Raw genomic sequence first — 24,764 nt, 5'->3', positions numbered from 1 at the left:
TTAGTCGGGGAGGCGACTTCCATCGCTACTGCCGTCGTTGCCGGCGTTGTCGATGCTGTCCCATGTATCAATGTTCGTCCCCGGACCCAGGATCCCGGACCCAAGTTCAGACGAACGGCCAACCAAATTTCTTCCCTGGTGGTCGATGAAGACCGCCAACATTTCAAATCGTCGTCAACGTCGTAAATGGGCGGAGTCTCCACGAGAGGAACAGCGCCATCTATGAGTACATAGAGTAAGCGAGCACCATGTTCCCTCACCAGTTTCTACGAGCCGCTAGAGCGTTAGGACGTCGCTCACGGGCACCTAACAGCACCGTAAGAACCATTTCGAACAGACACACTCCATCGACTTGTTGTGATAAGTCGCTTGCGGCATTAATGGTGCGGTTCACCATTTCGCTGAGTCTTCTCCTCGCACTCAACCATTGTCAGCGTGCACAGTCAGAGTGAGCACGAATCGGAGTCTGCTCGAGTGTTGTCGAGCTGTGTGTTGGAGTAAGGCATCGAACGGAATCTCACGATGTCATGTGCGGGTTAAATTGAATCTTGACTAGAGGAGTGATCGTGTGATATGAGTGATTTCGCTTACGGATTATGTGCTTCGTGCGGCGGGCTGCGAAGATGAGCTCCACGAGCAACGATACACTGTCAAAACTTATCACCCGGCACACTGTCGACGGTGTCGAGTTTGATCTCCTGCATAGGACCAGCTGGGCCGATGCGTACACAGCTTACAGATGCATAAAGAAGGTACGAAGAGAACAAGAGCTCCATTCCACAGCTCCATATCGGCTCCTATCATTTTGGGGGGAGGGGGGATTCAGAACTTACCCGAGCCCTCACTGACAGCGAGAGTTGTGGCGATGGCGAAGTCTCGAGGCTCGCCCCGATGTGCGTAGCTGTCATTTAGTGTACTCCGCAGCGGAATCCGCTTCTAAACCCTCTCGGTTCGGATACAATCATTTTCTACGGCAAGGAGAAACCTTCGAACCGTGCTGTATGGACGCATTGGTCTGAACACCGAGCTTCAGTTCCATTTGGTGACTTACTTAGTTTATTCATGCTGATCGAGTAACACCGGTCAAACGGAAAATTAAAAAATACGCCGCGCAAGTCTCTCCGGAATGAGATCGCAGAGATCGGGCAACGCTGGTCCTCCGCGAATGCCGGAAACCGCGGTACCCCGAGAATTCGGGTAAATAATCATCATCCCCACGTGACTTGCGCGTAGAGCTTCACGTTCTCCAATCCAGCCTCTATCGTCTGAAGATTGCGTTCTGCATCCGAGTAGAGCCATCTTCTGACTGGAGATGGCTCGCGATTGAACTCGCCGAAGCATTATAAAGTTTATTTTGTTTGTGCAAAGTCGGCGTTCCTCAAGCATGGGGGTTCCAACAGGCATCGATGTGACGGCGGCTCGCCAGACGGACAGACGGTGAAATGAAAGTACTTTCGGATGAGCTGAGGTTAGTTCTGAAGTCGTTGATGACTTCGAGCGCGCCGCCTTTCGGTCTGTCTCGCGGTGGAGCTCGTTCACCGCAATCGGGAGGACGGAAGTTTACTGCCTTGTGGATCGTGTTCTCTATTGGACGCCGATCGGTCTTTCGATCGGCAGATCCTTGGCAGGAAGACAGGCAGGCTAGCAGGTTGGCCGTCGAGTTGTTTTACGATTGCTTATCCAAATTTCTCCGAAAACCATAATCACTGCTGTTCTCTCGGCTATAAAGTCTCCACATGGGGAAGTTTCCACATGGTTTCCCGAAACAAAGAAAACTCGCTCCGTTCGGCCCGTTGCTCACTGAGTGAACCACCCACTCGCGCATGAGGCCCCTGGAAAAAAATATCGGAAAAAAACAGACGCTCCTCCCCACACGCCCGGGGCAGATTTCTTTTTTTTCTTCTCCCTATTTTCGGTCCAGCCATCGACCGAGAGCGGCTCCGATGCGCCAGAAAAATCGAGTGCACTCGTTGGGAGTGCGATCATGATCGATGTCCCGCCAGTGCAATGGACCGCATGGGTCCTCGTCCACCGTGACGCTTCGAGTGCAGAATTGGCGGAATGGATCGGCGAACCCACTCACCCCGAAGGTGTGTGAGGAACTCTAGACCTTCCATATTTCTGTCTTGTCTCTGTCCCCGATCGATGGCGGAGAACAGGCGCTCGCTGAACTCGTTATCTCGATGCGGAATCCGTATCGCCGGCAGTCGACGGAGATCCTGTCGTGCCCAGTATGACATTCACACACGAATATTTCCGATGCCAGCGCCTCGATTCCAGTTTCGTTATCAGCACGAGGACCCTGGTCACTCTCGGCTGTCAGCCTCTTGCGCAACCGTTAGGGATGCACTTGCGGTTCCGTTCGTTCGGAATGTCATGGCGACAGACCCGAATGCCGGTCATTGTTGGATGCGAGGCTGTTTAAAGCGGCTCTAATGAAGTCATACTCTGGCCAGCGGCGGCGGCGGCGCACCGAGCTCTCGACGGTGCTGTTCATTCGATTCCCGAGGTCTCGTAGCGGGCGGACGATCGCGCGCGAATTTCAGCCGGTGACTTCGGCAGGAGAGTGGCGCGAGTGAGTTAATACCGAAAACGACGACGGGGCATCCGCGCAAGTGTAGTTCATGGAGGAGAAGAAAAAGGAATGGATGATTGTGGTGGAGTCGCCGTTGTCGACGACGGCGGTGGCAGCAGCAACAACAACAGCAGCAGCAGCAAGTACGGCCTCTGCGTCTTCTACTTCGACTCCGAGTTGGGTGGCCGCTCGGTTGCTCCGTCCATCCGTTCGTCTGTCGCTTGCTCGATCGCTCAGAGTGAACCTAGCAGCCAGTCGATCGAGCGACCGACCGGCCGGCCGGCGAACGAGCCGGCGAGCACCGTTCCCAGAAGGGGCATTCATTCTCTTCTTTTGGCCGAGACAACCCCCGGTCGAAATAGAGGCATCACGGTGTGAAGTGGCCCGACTTCACGCCGCGACAAGACCGCAATAGCATTTGGTCGTCCATGTCTTTTTTCATCCATTTGTATTTGAGAGTGGTCCACTATGTACGTCGACGAGCGACAACGACGACGAGCCTGTGTGTCCGTCTTTGTTTATTCCATATGTTGTCTAGCGGAGTGAATTCTTCGAATATCTTTTCTTCCAGCTTCATTTGCTCGGTTCACTACTTTCGAATTCGCTCGCTCGCTCTCTATCTGCCCGCTGTTCTCGGTGACAGTGTGTGTTCTTGAGGTTCCGCTAAGGGAAGGGAACGAGCCGAGCTTCGATATAAACATAAGAGTACGACAGGCGCGGGTATTAGATTGTCACGAAACGAGATTTCGATCGGCAGCTCGCCCGTCGGGCTTTATGATTAAGTTTGCAGCGCGGCGAAAGCAGAACGCCGGCATGCGGTACTAAAAACCAAGAGATGCTATCTTCCGACTCCGCTGAAGCGACCGTAAGCGGAGTCATGTAGATATGTATGAGGACGGACGACGAGGCCTTAAGAATCCCTGGCCAGTGATCTAACTGCGGCGGCAGCAGCTATCTCACTGGCATGCTTGTGAGCTACGGCGTTGGCGGCGGCGGCAACAACGGCAGCCACAACAGACGCATCTACAACAACTAGTGAGGGAACGGGTGCTCAAGCGCGGCACGCAACTTTGGATGAAGACATCAACTCTCTGTCAGTGAAGCAGGCCAGTCAAGCAGTCTGGCGCCTCCTTCGGCTCGCCACAGAGCGCCGAAGTCCGCTGAGCAACGAAAGCCAACGACGATATGACGTGACAAACATCGAAATCTCGAAGGGTGATAGGGTCTCTTTTGTTGACACTTCCCGCTCCGAACAGCCTACATGCGGAAAATTGGCGACTCGTCGAAATTGTTCCACATCGTGATTCAGAGAATTCGACTCGATCTATCGCATCGGAGCATCTTATGGCGAACTTTCTCACCCAAGGGGGCAGAGGAATGAGATGTTTTCCCCCTCAAATCAAACAGTCGAGAATTCCATCAGGTTTTCTGACTCTGCTTGGAAAAATTCTAGAGGACCTACCAAAGAGCTCGGGTCTTTTTCTGACAATTTCTTCCCTCTTGCAGGAAAAAGCCACTGGAAACCAGGCTTCCCTCTGGGTTCGGAGTCAGCTACAGAGTCATCTTTACGACATAGGCAGTGCCATACAGAGGAATGCGGGGAAAATTCTCTTCGTCGGACTTCTCGTTTTGGCGGCATTCTGCATAGGACTGAAATCTGTCCACATCGAAAATGATCTCGAGAAGCTTTGGGTCGAAGGTATGTATAGTCTCTGGTTAGCGGCCCGGCTGGCTCGCCTGTTAATTTCGGAATGTCGTTCACGCGGATGTCTCCCCATCTTCCACCGACGCTGGTTTCGAGAGGAGCGATGAAGTGTCAGACGGACCGTGATGTTTATTTCCTGGTTCGAGATGGACTATCTCGAATGCCGCCATCCTCGAGAGACAAAGTTCCGCGTTCCGGAGGTCGTCGGATTCCCATGTCGATGTCAGCTTTATTTACACTGTATGCTCCCATGGATTCCCTTTGAGCTCCCGGGACCCTTCATCGAAGCGATTCCTCCGGGACCCGAACCGATTCCAGAAGGGATTCGGTGCATCATCGAGGGAACCTGTTTGTCGCCATTTCTGGACTGAAACAAATCCTTGCCTTGTAACGACTAGCGCGGGGAGCCTCGACCACTCTTCATTGCGATGTTGACGTTGTGTGAGGCCGTCGAAATTCATCAATTTTGATGGATGCTCGACTCGTTCACCTGATTGGATCTCAGAGCCAGACGAAATGTTCGACAGTTACGGGAAGGCAATCTGTTTGTTGTAGTAAAACTCGAACAGACTGAGCAGTTACTCGGAAACGAGAAGATTTTCTCAAGAGCAGTCTGAGGCTCGATCACTTCTCGATGGCTCACTTGATGGGTCTACGCGTGCATCTCCCGTTGAAGTGAAGGCCGATCTTGCTTGCTCAAGTGTTCGGTTATACTTGAGCTCTTTTACGGTTCGGCTTTCCTGGAAACTTCGGCGATGTTCCCGAGTCTATTTCTTTGCTTGGACTCGCAGCTCGAATTTCATTCGCATCCCGCTCGGCAGCAGCAACGAGCTCGGGAAGACGTTCTGAAAATACCTCGAGAGACATCGGTACCAATCCAAACTGTTAATAGAGACATCTGGCAGATGTGATGACGGTGGGTGCTGAGAGTAATTTGGTCTTCCTGCGTGCCGTCTGTGATCAGGGACCGTCAGGCGGTCGGTCGGCCGATCGGCCTGTTCGTCTGTCGATCTGTCTGTCTAGGCGTCCATGTTGACGCATGAAAACACGATGCTGGGATGGGTGTTCGCCATCTGCTTTGGCGACTCGCATCGCATCATTGGTAGGCAGAGTTGGCCAACCCCCGGAACAAGACTCGTAGTGTGGACCTCTCGTATGCTGTCCCAAGTCAGCCTACGTCGCTCGTCCGCCCGCCTCCCTGCCTGATACGCTCATTGTGAAAACGCAATGGAGCTCGAGCTCCGTTCAAGCTCGAGTCGATATCATGGAACTCGATGCGCGATGATTTTAATTTCCATCTGCCATCCGCTACACCTCGGGTCGGACCATGACATCATGAGTTCGGTGAGACCTAGACGCAATGAATTTACGACTCGGTCGCTGTACGAATCGTCCGCGTGGGGCGTAACGTCGAGCCGTGATGCCGTGATTCCGTCCGCTTGGGTTTAAAACTCAATCTCTGAAAGGTTTCGCGGCTCATCTCCCGATGGTTTTGACTTTTTGATCGTCCTTCCTCCGGCTTCTCCTGACTGTTTCACTCAGGTTTCTACTCAGTCGTCAGCGCTAATCTCGTTAGTTGGAGGCGCCGCCAGAACGTCTCGGCTGTAGTGGAACTTTTCGCAGTAGCCCAGATAAGAAGGCATTGGCTTCGTTGTCATAATCATCGGACAGGTGACGCAAATGAGGACGACGATCTCGATCATGAGGGAGACGATATTCCGCCGCGAAAAGAAGAAGCAGCGCAAAGCCTCACTGGGTTCAAGCTCTCGCTGAATGCGGAATCGGGACTCAGTGCAACCTCTTTGCATAAGTCGTCGCCGGCACTACAAAGGTGTCAATCGTATTCGCTCACAATGCAGGCAACTCCGAAAAGTTCGTTCAATCCTCCGCTTGTTCTGTCCGGGAGGAATGCGGGCGCAACCTGCTGCTGCGGCTGCCCTTGCAAAATTCGGCTCGAGCCCGCTAGTGATGAGGCTGCGACAACAGGCCGCGGTTGCGAACCGGTGTCGGATCCGCGGCCGTCGATGCAGTTCTGACCGCTCTGAAGTGATTTTCGCTCACCTACTTCCATAACGTCGTTTCGGATGTTTTCAGCAGGTTATCGATCCTCGTAGACACGGCATTCCCCGAGTTTAATTGCCCGATCAAGCCTGAGGTTTCCCCGGGGCGCATGGTCCGAGCCGCGGCACAAAAGCTCGGTCGTTGGATCAGTGGATCGAAGAGCACCCAAGCTGACCGAGCGCTTGCTTGCACGCAGGTTGGCTTGGCGGGCGCACTCTTCCTCGTTCGTATGCTTTCTCTGACCATATCGTTTTCTGTGTGTTCCTCGGAGTATTATTCGCGGTCGGTATCGGATAGAGCATCAAGGATCAGTCAGAGAGAAGAAGAATGACGAGCATTGTCATCTGAGACCAGGGAGAGTTTTCGTAGATCATGAGTTCGTTAGCGCAGTAGGGTCAATTTCGGGCGAAACGGTTCTTGCATATCTTCTTGTTTACCTGTCTACCCCCGATCTATGACAGAACGACGAGGGGATGGCTTTCTATCGATCCGAAGTCTGTCGAGCTCTTCTGTAACTTGAGTCAACAATGACGCTCGAGGGTGCTCATCTTTGTCGACCGTAATATGCTCGGTGAAATTCCGAATGCTTCCGCGAGGTCCCTCCCCTCGAGATACTCGAGCAAGGAGCTTTCCCTTTCTATCGAGGATACGGCGCGGTGACGAGCTCGCGAGATGAAGACATCAAGCGATACATCTCAACGTCGTCGGTCGTGCAGCGGGACTTGATTGCGCCGTCGCGCACCGAAATCACCTCTCCAGAGCTGGCGATCTGAAAGCAATCGTAATCAAGAGGTAAGAGAACCGGTTTGCGAAGGGTGCCGCCGCGGACGCTCGGAACCCATCTTCTGTGAATCAACAGAAACGACGGACGGGCGAAATGATTCCACGTTTGGGCGCCGTCGTCGCCGCTGCTGTGGCCCTATCACGACGGACACCGTAGGGGTTAGGCGGCAGTCGGCGGCAGTCTGAAGGCGGTCCCTCACGAGGGCGAGAGGCCCACACAAGGAATCGATGAAGACATCTTCCTCGCCTGCCATCCAGCATGCGAGCGAACGAGCGAGTGAGCGAGCAAGCAAGCGGATTGAGGCACCACCATGACCAAGCGAGTCATGGGTGAACAAGCGGTGAGGCATCTCGGCTGTCCCTTTTCGTTCCCCCTCCTGCTGAGGGAGACATCGTTGCCGTTAAACAAAAAAACGAACCACTGTCATGCCAACAGAAAATCGTCGCTTTCAAGGAGTCCTATCCGCGAACAATGAACGCGTTTTTCAATTTTCTCTGCCGACCGCTCAGCCGCAGAACTCGAGCCAGCGATGCGAAACTCGCGCGTTAATCGAACCCGTGGAATGGCCGCGAAATGTTCCCGTGGATCGGGATAAGATCGTGGGAGCTCGTGTTCTCGTGATTTCTCTCCTTGAATATTCGTGTTTGGGCTCTTGACCCCAGACTTCGTTTCGGATTCGGAGTTTATCACGAATGAACCTCCGAGGCCGGGACCCGAGTCGCAACCAAGTCATTCGTTCATGAGTTCCGATCCAGGGATCCGATCGCGGGGAATATCGTTCGGCGATCGCTCATTGCTCGTTCCTGACGTTCTCGTATCGTTCTCCCCGGTTGACGGTAGAACGTTCGAACACCGATTCCGTAGTCGGGAAGTAGATCACGTACAAGAGGTTCGACGGTCGCCGGACTGAATAATCTCTGCGAACGACAACTCTGCCGGTGGTCCCGGTATAGTTTTTTTCTCTTCTTCGTCTTCTTCTCCTGGGGCGGGGGCAGTTCTACTTCGGGGGCTCCGAGATTACGGAGGCACCACGCCTGTCTGAACTACAGTCTGCATCTATTGAGATATATGCGCTAATAGCAACAAGAAACTGCCGACAGCAGATTAGTAGAACAGAAAGTCGAGTCCGCCGGACTTGATGTGTGCGGCCGCTCCGGCGGCGGCGACTTCATTATCTTTCGGTCTCATTTATTTATTCTTTCTCTTTCAGAGGGAGGCCGCGTTACCCGAGAATTGGACTACATCCGAGCCAAACTCGACGCCTCGCCGGCGACGTTCTCGGATCAAATCCTTATCCAGACGCCAGTCGCGGGAGCGAGTCAGAACATCTTGCGAGCAGACAATCTTCTATCTCACGCTCGCATGCTCGAGCTCGCACTGCAGATCGAAGTTGAGCTTTACGACTAGTGAGTATTTCGGAGCAGCGACGCCCTAGTCCGGCGTGGAGTTCGTCGGGAGCCGGGGAAAATTCGGGGAAAAACGGTCGATTGGTTTTTTTTCTCTTTTCTTCAATTTCCTCGTTCTCCATTGCAGCGCGTGGAGTCTAGAGGATATCTGCGTGAAACCCAGCGTGCCGCCCACGGGACTGTACTACGTCGACGACAGGCTCGAGAAGTTGATGCCCTGCATAATAATGACGCCTCTCGACTGTTTCTGGGAGGGGTCGAAACTCTTGAATCGAAGAAACGTTCCGTACGCCGTTCTCGGCAACGATACCCAGTACCTTCGGTGGACGTACCTGAACCCCGTCCAGCAGCTGATCGACGCGCAGAGTCAATTCAATGGCACCGAATTTCCGTATGATCTCATGCAGAAGTACATTTCACGTGCTGGTATCGGCACGGCTTACATGGAGCGACCCTGTCTGGATCCCAGCGACCCGAACTGTCCGAAAACGGCGCCGAACGCCAAGTCGAAAACCCCACCGTCGACGTCACACATCGGCGCAGCCCTCACGGGAGGCTGCTATGGCATCGCTTCGAATTACATGCACTGGCACGAGGATCTCATTTTGGGTGGAATTCAGAAAAATCGCTCGGGGGTTATCGTCAAGGCCGAGGCCCTGCAGAGTATCGTGCGGATCATGGAAGACAAAGAGGTCTACGCGCATCACGCCGATAGCCACAGCCAAGTGAACTCCGATTGGACTGTGGAACGCGCTCGCGAGGTGATCAACGCGTGGCAGAAGAAATTCACCGAACAGGTGATGAAGAAAGCGCAGGAGGGCGAGAAGAAACAGCAGTACAACGTGTTCACGTTCAACGCCCTGAAGCACATCGTTAGCTCGTTCAGTAAACCGAACATCAGCGGATTGATCATCGGTGCCGTTATCGTCGCCGTATACGTGTGCTCAGTTCTGGTGAATTTTCAAAAGCCCGAACTATCTCAAGCGTTCGTTGGCTTCATCGGTGTCGTGGTCGTTGCCCTGAGCCTCACTTCGGGATTCGGCTTTTGCGCCCTGATCGGACTGACGTTCAACGTCATCTCGACGCAAGTTCTGCCGTTCCTGGCGCTGAGCCTTGGAACCAGAGGCATTTTCCAGCTGACACACACCCTCAACAAGATAGTATCCAGCGGAGCCGTTCCTCTAGAGGTGAGTGAGTGACGGACGGACGTGAGTGAATGAATGGAGAAGCGAGCGAGCGAGCATGCGTGTTCTTGGCTAAAACCAAATCGATCTGTTCTGTCAGCATGTGATTGCCATACGTCGCCGGCTCGCTCGGAACACTAGATGGAGACGACGATGAAAGCTTTCAATGAGTTCTGTGCGCGAGTCGAGTTTAGTGAAGCGGCAACGGATGGTCCGGAAGGAAATCAACAGAACGCTGTCAGCCGATGAAAGCTCGAATGGATCTGGCTTTCTTCCGAGGCCTCTTGCGAACAACTGTATCCAGCTTTCCGCCAAGTCTGGAGAGCGGTCGGTCTCTTGTGGCTCGACTGACTCGACTTGACTTCCTCGCTGGTGAGCGACGGCTCGCTGTTGGCCAAAGGAAACCCGCATTGGGTGACACCTCCGAGATGGCGACAGCTTGATAAACGATCCCTGAATCACGAGGTCCTGAAATTACTTCCATTTTTAGACCTTCGCTTGTGACGGCTCTCGCTGTGCCCAAACGCCCGATCTAGTCCGCCGGGCTGTTTTGTGCCTCTGGGACGCTCAATTTCCAGCGCTATGGTTCAGCCCCTCGGCAATTTCAGCCAGGTCCCGGATTGGCTATCGTCTGAACCTCCGACGGACGACGGCGGCGGCGAGGCGACTGCGAGCATCACTTACGAGCCAGCCAGCCATACGGGAGTTCTGAATTCCGCAGATAATGGCGACGTTTAGGTTTTATTCCTGGTATTCATAAGCGATGGAAGCGATCGGTCTCATTTAGCCGCCGAGAGGACTCGCGCACTGAGCGGGGCATCCGCTGTGACATCCAATCAAAGTCGCAGAAAATGATCGCCTGGATCACTCTGTCAATGCCGGCTATTCCATCGTTGTCTCCCGATTTTTCCCTGACGACGTGGTTCCGCGGATTTCGCGGCGATTCATGCGAGTGCATTCCTCAAGGAATATCTAGGCGGAAAGTAACGACGAGTCGTTTTCTCTTCGATTCCAGGAACAAACCGGCGAATGTCTGAAGCGTACGGGAGTGAACATCGTCTTGTCGAACACCGCCACGATTCTGGCCTTCTTCGCTGCCTCCCTGATCCCCATCCCAGCCCTGAGGGTGTTCTCGCTCCAGGCGGCGATCCTTCTGACTTTCTCCCTGGGTAGTGTCCTATTCCTCCTCCCGGCCGTGTTCAGTCTGGATCTGCAGCGGAGAGCTTCGCGACGTCTGGAACTTCTGTGTTGTCTCAAAGCTTCGGAACCGAACCACGAAACGCTAGACGGAAGGAACGACTCCGCTACCGAGCTGGTGACAGGTCAGCCGGTGCGCGTCAGGGACGAAGCCTTCGTTAAACCAACGGTGTCGGTGATCTCAATCGAAGAGAACGACGAGAACGAGCTTCGACTTCGAAGGCAACGCGGCATCGACGACGGATGCTTCGGCTTCTCGCTCAGTAGCTTCGCCTCTGACGTTTATGCGCCGCTTGTTCATCATCCCGCAGTGCGGACGCTGGCTGTGCTCTCGTTCATCGGGCTGTTGATATTCGGAATGTGGGGTGTGACGCATCTCGAAGACGGGATGCAACTCAGTGACCTCATTCCCAAGCAGAGCCACGAGTATGAATACTTGATCAGGCAGGAGAAATACTTCAGGTTCTACAGTATCTTCGCCATCACTCAGGCGAACTTTGAATATCCAGCCAATCAGCGACTTCTGCACGAGTACCACTCCGCCTTCGCTCGCGTGGGCAACATAGTGAAGAACGACGATGGAGGTTTGCCCGACTTTTGGCTGTCGTTGTTCCGGGACTGGCTCCTAGGTGAGTAACCCCAGCCCAGAACGGGATTCCAGGGGAATTTAGTTCTGTTCGCGATACCGTCGCACGTTCTCAGCCCACTGCGTGGTCATCGTTTCCATTTACCGGAGCGCGGCCGTTTTCGGCCCGAGTGCGCAATTTAATTACGATAAAATCCGGAGCCTTTCCGGAGAGCTCCATCCGCGACTGATCTGATTTAGATAAGTTTCCAGTCCGACATGTTCGTTTATTATCATCTGTTTTTCGATCTGTCGAAGCACACCGTCGACAGAGCCGGCGAGGCGTTATCTCGGTGATTGACGGAGAAGGAAAACGCTGCGCGATCGCTCGTTGGATTCGCTCTGCGATCCGTGCAGGCTGCTGATGAATTTGTGCGTGCTCGCGTGCGAGCATGCGTGCGTGCGTGCCCTCCCCTGATTTCTCATAAAGGAAACGCGAGGAGACGCCCTTATCGGGAAGCCGGCCTGTCTGCCAGATCGTTCTGCCCGAGGGAGGCGAACTCTCGATGCGCTGTCGAACTGCGACGTTCAAGTGTGCTTTTCTAGTCTTTGGTCAAATCTTCTGTCGGCTCGAACTCCTTCCCCCCGTTGCTCAGTTGTGGCGGACGATCGCCTCAGACAGATTTCCCCAGGGAGGAGATATTGAGAGATACATCATAAAACAGAAGACAACCGAGAGCTCCTTGGGTTAGCCTGGCTTAGATAAAAAGGCAATTTGTAAGCGATAAGAGATAAGCTGCTTTCTCGCTCCTTGGAAGGGCATGTGACAGATTTACGATGCGGTGTAAGTCAACTGACTCTCGGCGGCCACTGAGAAGAGCCACGGAGCCAGCAGACTTTCGAGCGGATGAAGAAGTCACTCTCAGAAAAGAGAAAATTCCGTCCAGTTCCGCCTCGTCTGGGAATCGCTCGTCCGATGCGCCGTCTTCGCAGAAGGATTGGGCGGCGATCTGGCCGTGTTGCCACCTCATCATCGGACCTTAAGTAATCCCGCTTTCGGAAAAGCCCGGAGCCCGACGTCCCGACCAGTGGTTGGCGTTGCGTTCAACGGCGGCGATTGGATTAGTTTCGCTAAATTCCTGCCTCTCAACCGCTCGTCGGTCGCCTTGCCTACCAGGTACACAGAGACAGGTCACAAGCTTCGCTGTGATTTGAAATCCGGAGCCGCTGCCGATGTATGAGAATTTTTGCCACCCTCGTTTCAACTGAAGTCAATGAAGCCTGTTTGAGCACCTGATGAAGACGAGGCCACACAAAGAGTTTTCTGAGTGAACTCCGGTCGGCGCCGCGTTCGGAGTGGTGCAGCTTTCTCTTAGCGCACCCCTCGAGCGCTTCAGCCGCGCTTCCGTTACTTCGCTTGTGAACTTGCGGATAGAAGAAAGCGTCTCGATGCGTCCCCCGTTTATTCATCATCATTATCATTCTTACATTATTCATTAAAAATCCCAAGGTACGGCATTCCGGTGCCCCGATTTACGTCGAGACCGAGCACCTCGACCCCAGCGATAGATGAAGGGCGGGCGAGGGCGGAACCGAATTCGACTCGAACTCCACGACTATGCTCTATCGAAAAAAGAAGAAAATAAAGCCCGAAATCCGCTCGCGATAAACCTGCTGCCACTGTCATTCCCAGGCGGGGTAGGAACGAACGAAAACTCACCGAAAAGGCGCCCCATTCATCAGAGCGAGACAACCTGGGCCGCTTACCCGATAGCTTGTTTAGCGATTGCTTGTTTGCTCGGCTTGTCGTTCCGATGTTCGTTGCAGTTGTCCTTTCTGGTAGCGAAGACGGCAGCAGCCAGCCAGCCAAGCAACCAAGCAACCACAAAGCGAGCGTCAAAGCGGCAACACCGAATGACAACTAATTTGTTAGCCGAAACTTTGATCTGAACGGAATGTAGGATAGTCGCGCGGAGAGGCGCACTCAAAGCCGATGGAGCCGACGCTGTCCAGACAGCCGAGCCTTCGGAGTATGAGAGTGCAGATAACTCACGGCTTCCGATAGACAATACTTCGTTAGGCGCAGACAGACACACGCATACGAGAACGCTGCTCTGCAATGGAGCCTCTCTGATCTGGAGCGTTTGTTTCATTCTTTTTTTTTCTGTATCGACCGTGACCGCACAAATACAAGTGCTTTCTCTGCAAGTCTGTCTAGAGCATGCCCACTCCAATCAGCGAGCGGAATCCGAGACCTGTGAAACAAACAACAATGCATCAGATCTTTTAAATCACCAACCCTTCAGTGTGGCTGGGAGCTGAGAGGCTTTTCACTTGTCAGTTGGGGGGCTTCGAGAGCGAGTTTCATTTCCTAAGGTTCTTCTCACCGTTGCAGGCCTTCAGAAAACCTTCGACGATGAGCTCCGCCAAGGCTTTGTCAACACCGAAGGCTGGACAGCGAACGCCACCACGGATGCTGTGCTCGCCTACAAGCTCCTTGTGCAAACTGGCCGATCCGACAACCCCATCAATAAAAGTCAAATTTTGACGAATCGTCTCGTCGACAGAGACGGTATCATCGACAATAAAGCTTTCTATAACTATCTGACCGCGTGGTACAACAACGATCCCCTGGCTTACCAAGCGTCTCAGGTAAGCGTTCCTCCAAGCTCGCTGGTTCGATCAAATTCGGACGGCGCTTCCATATTCTCAATTTCGTGACGGAGTTCAGTGGTCAAACCGAAAGCGCAACTCTTCCCTCCCCTTCCAGGCCCAACTCGTCCCTCAGCCTCCGCACTGGGATATGATCGCCCGGTCGAACGAGCTCAGGATCAAGAAAAGCTCAGCTATCCAGTACTCACAGCTGCCATTTTATCTCCACAATCTGAACTCGACCAAGGAAATCACTTCAGTCATTGCGCAGCTGAGAGCGATTTCGGAAAAGTTCGAAGATCGCGGGCTGCCAAACTTCCCCACCGGACTGCCGATAGTATACTGGGAGCAGTACCTCAATCTGAGATTCTATATGATGCTCGCGATCGTCCTGATCCTGGTCACTGTATTCATCATCATCTCATCGGTCCTTCTCAACCTGGCCGTTGCCCTGACGATAACCGTTGTCCTGGCGAGCTGCGTCTGCCAGGTACTCGGCGTGCTTCACGCTCTTCACATGACCCTGAGCGCTGTCCCGGCGGTCCTGGTCATCATGAGCATCGGCATGGGAGTGGATTTCATGCTCCATCTGACGATGGCTTACCTGACGGCTCTCGGAAATAAAACCCGCCGGGTCAGCATGGCGTTGGAATACATGTTCGCCCCAATGGTGCATTCAGTCATCACCACCCTGCTAGGCATCGCGATGCTGGCGTTCTCCGACTTCGAGTTCGTGATAAGGTAAGATATCAAGCAGCGTTCGATTCTTTTTTCGTGCGTTTTGTAAGAAGCCGTTCCTTTATTTCGTGCCGCGAATATCGAACATACACAGGTAGCTTCGTTGAAAGTGAATTCGTTAGTTTGCCTCTCGGCAACAGCGTGACAGTTTTACGGCTCCATGTGCGGCTTCTGGCAGAGAGGAACATTCGATCAGCGCGGCCCCATTCGCCGACCATTGTTAGAAGAGATTTAGAGCTTGGCTTTCTTCTTGGCTAGAGAGACGGCAGCGGCGACGACGACGACGACGATTTCTCCTCTCGGCCCAATGAAGTTCTTTGCGATGTTCATGAGGGGTTTTGTTGCTTGCCACCCATGTTGGTTCAAGCCGCCCCCCTGCTGGAGTCCATGGATTGGTGTACGCATCAATCGAGAGAGCCACGACTGGTTTTTTAACCGCTCGCCCGACGCGGTCTTCAGATCCGGCTGGACGGACGGACTATCGGTCGCTCGATAGATTTTCCGTTCTCCGTGAGTCTCTACGAAACTGAGAAGCTCTTCGAGTGAGGTGCATTAGGATGGTCTCGTCCGTTGCGGAAACGCCCCTCATTAGCAAACCCCACCCAATCTACCACCCACAGCGATTCGGTAGGAAGTCGGAAGCGCGGACGGATACGCCTCCGAGCGAGCGAGATTGTCGTCTTGGATGGCCGAATCTCGATATCTTATTCGTTTCCCCGATTTCCTAGTGATCTCGGACGCCTCGTGCCAGAGCCCGTCGTCTCCTCTGGTCGACCGAGACACTTCCCGCTTGAGGTTTCAACGAGAAGGCGTCGAATTTCCTCCTCCTCAACGGCAGTAAGACAGACGACGCACGAGGAGCACGCGTTTCGGAATTCTCCCGCTAGACAAGCATCGAGCGGACGGAAGCATCCGGAATCCGGAATGATGAGAATTCTCGCTCGACCGAATCCTCCCTCGACAGAGATACCGACCGCCAAGAGTTTTAGCGTTCTCGCTCCTGCGATTCGGCGATTAGTAGACAAAAGACCAATGGTCACGATGCCGCCCTCGATAGCGGCCGCTGATGATTCATATCGATCAGACTCGAGCTGATCACTAATCACCGAATTTGGCGGATTTCGCGGCTTGGGCGTCATCTAGACTAGAGACAGCAAAACGAATACAGCCGCAAAGCACCTCCCTGCATCGGAGAACCACCACCATCGGGCTCAGAACTGCCCCCGGTCGGTTCGACGACGACAGAGGCGGCGGCGACGACGACTACCACGAGGGTGGTCTCTCACTGCCATTTCCCCTGGTAGTTTCAGCTGACAGGCTCCCGGACTCGTAGCGATCGCTTCGGTCAGGTTCGGCTCTGATTTAGGTTTGCTCGACTCGGTTGTCCCAAGCGAGCGAGCGACCGACCGGCTTCTGATCGGTGTTCGGTTTCATCGTCAGTGGTCGGCGTTGGTCGAATGTTTCCAGCTAGAAACGAACCGAATTCCTCCCGTCGATCTTGAGTTTCAGTCCGGCGAATGTGTTTTAAGCGTCCTTATGGTTGTTTCGTTCCAGGCATTTCTCCTATCTACTGTCGGCGATCGTCGTCATCTACTCGTACAGCGGGTTCGTTGTACTCCCCGTTCTGCTCAACCTCGTGGGACCTCAAGGAGAATTGATCCCGCGGAAGAATCTCAATCGGATCGAACCTCCGACGCCGCGGTCGTCACCGATATTGAAGTCTCGGAGCTCTTCCCGCCGAAAATCCCGGCCCGACGATCTGTCCAAGCGGAATAGCAGACGCGAAGCGCTCGCTGCCAGATCTGATTTCTCGCTATCAACAATCACCGAGGAACCGTCCTCTTACCAATGCAGTTCCCCCGAGCCGGAACCGGCTAAAATAGTCGTCGAGCCAGAAATAACTGTCGAAACGACGACAACCACGACGAACATGTGCAACGGTACTGTGACGGCATCGGCGACGACATCTGCCCCGAGTCCGATGCCATCAACGGCCTCGAGCGGAATCGATAGTCGGACCGATAGTCCCACGGTCGTTACGACGACGGACGTCACTCCGAGCGGTACCAACGTAACCACTAAAGTCACAACCACAGCCAAGGTCAAAGTTGAAGTTCACGCTCCAATGCCTTACGTGCACCACGATTATTATTGGGCTGGACGGCCTCCAAGCCGTCGAAGTTCGCGCCAAACGTCCGATTTTAAGCGGCCGGCTGGTCAATACGCCGAATTCAATAAGTGCCGGTAAGGGCGTGAATGATGTGAAGGATGACAAGAGGGGTCATGTATTCAGAGCGATGTCGCTCCCGACAAAAAATCGATATTCCTGTTGGACTTTTCTTATTTTTCCCCCCCCCCCCCCCGGATGGGAAGGGTAGTCGCCACATGAAAGAAGAACGATGCCTTGTGCTAGCCATGTAGGCTCACTGTTGTATTGATCGGTGTAAATGTTGTAAAAAATCGTTCATTAAAAAGTTGTATATGCTCCAGTGTGCGTTAGGTAGAATGAGAAATATTATTGTAAATTAAGAGATGTACATACGTGTTGCCAGAATATTACATCTGTCACTGTAGGACGATTGATTGAGTCTACCTCAGAAGACGTTCTTCTTGGAGGCAGTAAAAGCCTTGTCGAATCTCAACCTAGCTCGGAGAATAAGTTAAGTCTTAAGTTGTTGTTCTAGTCATGCTCTGGGAGCTGAATAAATGAACTCATGTGTATTCAGGTAAACTTGGGCTATTTTTATTGCCGAGGCTCGCCCTCAAGAATATTGAAAGACTGAAGAGTGTCCTTCAGACTTGATCCATCCGATTCCGGGGAGGCGTAGCTCTCTCTCGGACACTGCAACGACGACAAGGTGTTCGGACAGACGAAAAAACATTCTATCGAGTCGGCATATATTTATTGCATGGTCCGCGTTTTCATTCGGTCATAGCCACAAAAGTCACGCCCAACCACTCATGATTACATCGCACTGGATGTAGAGCGAAAAATTGTGACTACGCCGGGACGAGAAGACTTGAGTCTGTTATTTCTCGAAATGGCTCAACTGTACGTAATATCTACCCTCGTTTTCCGATTGGCGTTTTGACTCAGCTGAGAAAAATCTCTTCACGAGCCGTCGACTTCAGCGGCGCACGGATCGTCTCTCATCCACGCGATCACATGATGCCGTCTAAACGATCCGAAGATCCGCGCTCATCTCCTCCGATACCCGAATATTAGGAAGGTAGATGGAGAGGGTCGGAAATAAATCAGTCACAGTGTATACGGGAGACGTCTCGGGGCATCATGATAAATATTGTGAGGTCTTCGCTCTGAACAAAAGTCATAAGTACTTTCGATTCGGCTCGGTGAGCAGAAGGAGATCAAGACTGGAAAGAGCTGCCCGATTAAATATGGTAGAACATCTCTTCGTGTTCTCTGTAAAAAAAAGTGATTGGCTCCCCTCTCATGCTCATGTAAATGCGAAGGCACTTTTCTCCATCACGAAGGAAGATCCGAGGAATGTTTGAGATTCGTCCCAGCTTCCAAATCCCATATTGGTCCAAGACAGTGACTCCCGGCGTTCCTGACACGCCAACCTCGGAGGTGAATCCCTCATACCGACCTATCTGATGAGAGTCTAGCAGGCCGCGGCGTGTCATACGCCGGAAAAAATCTCCCCGCGGCGAACGAGTTGAACTTATTGAGGAAGGGTGCGAGGTACGGATTCCTCCCAGAAGTTCGTTTTGCATTCTGATCACAGGGTGCAAACTACAATTCGTCCGCCAGAGGATCAAATTTATCGTAAATGTATTTGGTCTGCTTGGGCAGCCTCAAGGGATCTTCTGATGCAACGTTGCGGAGGTCCCTGGCAAGGTCCTCAAAAGTTGGTCGCTCATCCGGATCCATTTCCCAGCAATGGAGCATCAGTTGGAACAGACTCGTGTCGACTCCGCGAGGCTGACTCAACCGATGGCCTCGGGATAATTTCGTTTGCACGTCGTTCAATTTGATGTCCACGAAGGGAGTCCCACCCAGCGTGAATAGCTCCCAAAGAAGGACCCCAAAAGACCATACATCCCCCTTGTGAGTCACGCGTCGGCGCATGGCTTCCGGGGCAGTCCATCTGGTGTAGTCCAATCTTTTCCCAAGTGGGGTATACCTGCGAAAAGGAACGATTTCATGAGCGATGAGCAACCACTTGGCACCTGGGGCGTCCTTCTCTCCATGAGTTCAGTCCGATCCGGAAACTCACCTGGCGATACAGAAGTTCGATATCTTTGGAACCATATCGGGTAGCACCACCATAACGCTCCTCGTGGATAAATGACCGTGGGTCACTCCGCGATGGGCCAAGTGTTTCAAACCGTCGGCCAATGAGATTGCCATCTCCATGAGTCGATAGTCCGGTATCGAGCAGACACGATTGTCCTCCTGAGTTTGTCTGAAACATCGAAACTATGAGACGAACATCGGGACTTCTCGACCGAAGAACACCGAAATGCGTATTGGAGTTATCGATATGAATCGCGCATGATAGAAATCACGAACCGACTAGACAGAAGAATTCCTCTGAGGGGGTTGTTCGGGTGCTCTGTGGCCATCCACAGAGCGTCGCCCTCTTCGCAGCCTCCGATGAACTCTACTATGTTCGGGTGCGCCCCGATCCTCACCATGGCCTCGAGATCAGACAGAAGTACTCGGCGATCGCGATCCGAGAGCGCGAAGTGGGCTCCGCATCTATGAGAAACGCTATTGGATCTTAGAATCGAGACACCGAGCGGTCGGTCGAGAAGCCCAGCACCGGAATCGATACCGACCTCTGTATCTGCGCCGCGATCTCTTTGCCGTTCCGCAACACTTTGCCAACTCTCACAGGCCCGTAAGTACCCTGGCCCAACATCGTCTCTGAGATATGGAGCTGGGGTCTCGGTATCTGCCAGTACAGATCGCACAATTTGTTGTAGAAGCCATTGAGGTCCGCTCCCTCTTCAAGATGCAAATGACCATTCCCGAAGTAGGTATTATCCTGCGAGAAAAAGAAACCTTGAGTGGATGGTCCGATCGAGGTTCGATGGGATGCGGGCAGGAGGATTGTACAGGGTTAGAACGCCCGTCTGTTGGAAGACGAGAAGTTTGCCGAATCGGAGCGAATCAAAAGGGCCAATCGTAAACCAGGATACTCACGTTGTCGTGGTCGTGAATCTTGAGGATGAGCTCGTCAGAACGCCTCTTCTGGCTGTACTGTCTTCTAAGTATAATATAAAGTATGAATGAGGCAACTAGGAGGAAGCCTAGGATTCCAATAGCCACCGAAAGCATGAACACCAGAACCGCGTCCCGACGGCGCATCGATTGCGCCATGGGTTCTTCGAGGTCTACAACATTCCCATGTAACACGTGGGCGGACAACGGAGCGGAGTACACGGCCTTCGTTTCCTGGGAATCGGAGAGTTCGCTCATAGATAGGGAATTGAAGAGGTTTGACCCCGGACCTCATACCGCTGAAGAGCTTCGACTCGTGACGAGGGGAGCGATTGGTCGCTGTGGTCAGAGAATCGATCGATTCCGGGAGATCATTGAATAAACACTCACTCCGTTCAACATGCTGATGACTCCAATCAATATATCGAATTTCTGATTCTCTGGGAGCAACGGATTTGATATCCCATCTCCCACGATGAAGAATGAATCGATATCGCTCGGGGCTCGCTCGCCAGCGATATAGTATGTTGTGCCCTCCTCATTGGCTTTGTTGTAATCCTTCAACCTCGACGGGTCGAAAGCCATCACGGAGTCGCTCTCGAGTACGACAATTTGGTACCTCCTGAAAAGAGAGTGAATGAATGGAGGATGGACCCTCTAACCAGCCGGCCCCCGCGGAGACGATCCAGTGCTGAATTAAAGAAAAATCTCGGACTCCGCGAAGATTCTACAGAGCTAGAGGAGAGCGATCTTACGATATCGGGCCCCCGAAGTTCTCAGGTGGGATGATCTTCACTTTGATGAGGCGTTTCCCATCCTCTGTGACTTCCTTCGTTTCGGGACGAGGGGGCGCGGTCAGATCTGGAATCGATGAGAAACTCGAAAAGTCACTCAATAGCTTCCAATCGTCGGAACTATTTTTTCAGAGACCCTGTACGTGAATACGTTCGCGTCTGAATCTAGGGAAGCCATAGACATCTAATCACATGAATACACATATAACGAAGGGAAAGATCTGAGCTAGAACATCCTTCTCACCTCCTATCAGGGTCCACGCCTCGACGAAGCTTTTCTCAGTGTAATTCTTGTCGGCCGTCTCCCCCCAGATGGAAATATTATAACGAGTCGCAGCTGTCAAGCCTAGCAACATGAATGAATTCTTCTGGGAACTCGCCGTGCCTCCATACGGCTCAACATTCGTAGAGTATGAGAATATTGGTTGTGCCGTCACCGGGTAAGAGTCCAGCGTGAAACCCGGCGGGAATGATACGCTCGACCAGGAGATCGTGACGGAATTGCTCGTGGCGTTCAGCACGCGGACATTCTGCGGACCAGCAATGCCTGAAATCGGACGGAACTCGTGAACCGAAGACGATAGGGGGGTTCCCAAGCTACATATCTTTCCTGGATCGACTAGGAAAATCTCGATCCTCCATCACGTTTCCACGTTCAGGGAGAAGCTCCACAAACGTCATCTAGAACAGTAGCCGAGATATATTCCCGGTATGAGCAGGCCACGCCAGGATGTGACGGGTGCTTTCAACTCTTGGGTGTGGTGACATCGACTCGATTTGGGTTGATTTGGGTTGGTGACAGCTGACCGACTAGGCTGCAAGCCACAACTTGTTCTAGATGGTTCGATTCGCGGGGACGTATTCCCAGGAACATGATTATTGCCCCGCCGGCGTCCCGTCTCTCGGGACCAAATTTAAACTCCCGCGATGCCGGCGGTCTCAATCAACAGGTGATGAGATTTCGAAGAGATTTCTCGGCGAAAGTTTTCGCTCGAGTATAGGGCAGCGAGCCGCACCTAGTCGGCGTGACCGAATTCTATTATGGGGACTAGGTTACACGACTTCGGTCGCTGTCATTATCGGCACCAGAAACAAGGCTTTACCTTGACTCAGTGCCAGGGCAGTGGCCAGGTAGGCCACGACGAGCTGCTGGTGGCTGCTCCACCCCATGCTGGGGATCGACCTTGGGCTCGGCTACCTGAAAGAGTGGATCAACACACGCCTTAGTGAATGATAGGCAAGCATCGGGCTTCTCCGCATGATTATAATGTCGTCCGACTTTTCCCGATTCGTCCGACCGCAGCCCCGAGCTCCGAGCCGCATCGTACAGCCATGAAAAAACTCTCATAAATTCAGTGGAATCCCTGGCCGGCTCTCGTATGCTTATGAGCCGCCCACGCTGCCTCGGCAGCGACGACGGTCTCTGTAGACCGAGAAACTTATGTCATTTCTTCCCAGTGGATGAGCGTGAGTCATCGTTCGTTCGATGCTGCGCTTTGCCTTCCACAGCCCGAACCTACGCATTTTCCAGGGCGAGGAATATTTGCTCTGGGCTCCTCGCATGATTTTCGTGGAACCCAAAAGTGCTTCGATCAACCGATTGACTCTTTCGATGGTTGAATGAGACCCGGAGGAAACTTCGCCGCCGGGTCCGATGAAAGTTTTCTGACTGAGAGGCAACCCTTGCCCCGAAGCGTGTTTGAGCGAGCCGAGACGCCGCGACCAGAAAGAATAGCCCTCAATTGTTCGCGGCTCTTGGAAGGAAGCAATGACAAATGAGACGTTGTTCTTCGGTACAGCTCGAGAAGCACCGCGTCCGCGGCCGGGACTTCGTAGTGCCGAACGGCTAGCTGGTTGGCTGCGTTTACTCTAGTGCTTCCATGGCAACGGCTGGCTGAAAAGAAACGATAAAAGCGGCTCCTATCGTGTCCGCGAGGCAGCGAAAGGAATTCGATCAACGACGCTGTCACGAAATTTTCCACCGCGTCCGAGCCCCACCTCACGCAAAACTTCGGAAGATGTCGCAAGTCCGCGTTTTCTCGCCGGACTCAACGCGTCGGCGTCGGTCGCTAATCCCAGAATCGAGCCAAGAGGACCTGAAGCATTCTCTCTGTCGGATCCGGTTCTCCCAGCCCTCGCTTCCTATCAGAAGCTCAATGGCCGGTCTCCTAGACGCTTTTCCGATCTGAGGATTCTAAGGAAGACCCCACGATCGCGTGGTCGGATTTGGGTTCGTTCCTCATCATGAAAACGTCTGAGCTCCAGGAATTTCGAGAGCAAGACGTGACTCGTCGTTCCGCATCTCCCTTTCAGGAACCTGTGCTCTGCGTGAGAGACCACTTGATGAGCAAAGTTGGAGCGATTCCGCTCGGTCGGGGTCCCCAGGACGAAAAATACTTCAGCGCGTTAATTGTTCGCCTCGTCGTGGGAAGCTCCTGTCGAATGTCAAGCGACCCTTGCTCCACACGAGATTGATTAGCCATTAGCCAGAGTGCCCCCTGAACTTGACTGAGCGGATTCATCGGGTCTATATTTATATCGATAAAGCGTCAAAATCAAGCGATCGGGACAGAGCGGAAACTTTGCAACGGAGCGCCGCACACCCTGCGAATGTCTACCCGGCGATCCGATTGACATCCATCACTGCAAACACCTCGAAGCGAGGTTTCAAAGGAAGGCTCTCCATGGACGACTCTAAAAGAGACGGTTTTTCGTATTGGGAAACTTCGAGCGCGGGAGTTTCGAACTTTGCTTGGAGAACCACCAGGAGCTTTCGCGTTTTTTCCAGAGCACCGGAGGGGCTGTATTAGTTTCGGAGAAGAGCGACTACCCCGAAATAACGACGCGCCTCTGCTCCCCCGTACTTCAGCCTTACGACCGAAAAGTTTCTGGGGGGGCATTGCTTCCCCCTCATGAACGAATGTCAACCTGACTGATGAGGATACCGCGATGTACCCTGCGCGGCGAAAGTAACGCGGATAGGAAGCCCATCAACTCACCGGAGGACGAATTCTCCTTCTCAACTAGGACTTTCCTTCCTCACAACATCTTGTACAAGGCTTACTGAGGGAACCACTGCCTGGCAGCAGCAGCATAACACGCATAGTCAGCGGTCGGCAGCTGCAGCGGCGGCGGAGAGGCAACGTTCGGTCCTTCTCTTTCTCTACCTGAACTCCGCCGCTGTCGCCGCGGTTGCCGTCACATGATCATCATCAGCCCGGACCGCTCAGATCTCCGCTGCTTGAGCGGTGAGCCGCCATCTTGAGAGATACTCAACTCCCGCTGCTAAGAAAACGCATCGGTGTGCGGACCAGCTCGACGGCCAACTCCTGCTCAGACGGTGTCGAGACTCCTAATCCGGTGCGTCCAATGCAGAGGCAGCCTGCATCCTAGCGAGCCCGATTTCACCCGGGTGCAAACGGATGGGGTGATGAAAATGATCTTTGCCTGTCCAAAGGTCCGAAGCGGGCGGCCGCTCGTTTGCCTGCACTTCGTGCTGCGAGCCAATACTGTCACCCATCCCGTTGTTAGGCGGCATTCCCGATCCCTGAATGATATAAAGCATACAGGCAATCAATCCATGAGGCGCAGTTGAGCAAGAGGGGGTGCTCCAGCCAGCATACGGGGAGCGACGCATGAGTCGAGGGGATCGAAGATACATGAGTTTGAACGGGCGGAAGGAACGAAAAACCGAGAGAAAACGGTGAACGGAACGAGAGGATACCAATTGAAGGTAAACGAATCGCAAGAGGAAAGGAAAACAGGGGAAAACGGCACAGCGGGATGGGAAAATTTTTCGTCAGCATGGTGACGCGAAATAATTCATCCCGAAACCTGTCGCGTCTCTTGTATTTCATACATGGCGGGATCGCGTTCGGAGCTGCTATCGCGCTCTTCCAGATGGGGTTGTTC

The 24,764-nt window shown here is 53.2% G+C and overlaps 2 protein-coding genes across 2 annotated transcripts; one reads left to right on the top strand and one right to left on the bottom strand.

The window, feature by feature from the left end:
- Positions 1 to 623: 623 nt before the first annotated feature.
- On the top strand, positions 624 to 17,115 carry LOC100905448 (protein patched). Its single transcript, XM_018641251.1, has 8 exons — positions 624 to 752; positions 4,082 to 4,274; positions 8,336 to 8,531; positions 8,659 to 9,718; positions 10,731 to 11,541; positions 13,873 to 14,129; positions 14,248 to 14,870; positions 16,422 to 17,115. Exons 1-8 carry the CDS (start codon positions 624 to 626, stop codon positions 17,113 to 17,115), a joined length of 3,963 nt encoding a protein of 1,320 aa, XP_018496767.1.
- Positions 17,116 to 18,359: 1,244 nt separating this feature from the next.
- Wsck (tyrosine-protein kinase Wsck) lies at positions 18,360 to 23,964 on the bottom strand. Its single transcript, XM_003748064.2, has 10 exons — positions 23,852 to 23,964; positions 21,956 to 22,050; positions 21,097 to 21,399; positions 20,814 to 20,919; positions 20,449 to 20,680; positions 20,041 to 20,292; positions 19,674 to 19,882; positions 19,405 to 19,593; positions 19,109 to 19,297; positions 18,360 to 19,015 (listed from the first exon to the last, which is right to left on the bottom strand). The coding sequence occupies exons 2-10, from the start codon at positions 22,020 to 22,022 to the stop codon at positions 18,625 to 18,627; spliced, it is 1,938 nt and encodes a 645-aa protein (XP_003748112.2). The 5' UTR covers positions 22,023 to 22,050; positions 23,852 to 23,964; the 3' UTR covers positions 18,360 to 18,624.
- Positions 23,965 to 24,764: the final 800 nt, after the last annotated feature.

Source organism: Galendromus occidentalis, unplaced genomic scaffold (genome assembly GCF_000255335.2).
Source record: "Galendromus occidentalis unplaced genomic scaffold, Mocc_1.1 scf7180000077527, whole genome shotgun sequence".
Classification (NCBI taxonomy): domain Eukaryota; kingdom Metazoa; phylum Arthropoda; class Arachnida; order Mesostigmata; family Phytoseiidae; genus Galendromus; species Galendromus occidentalis.
The sequence above is the reverse complement of the archived record's forward strand: the minus strand, read 5'-3'. Positions and strand labels throughout refer to the sequence as shown.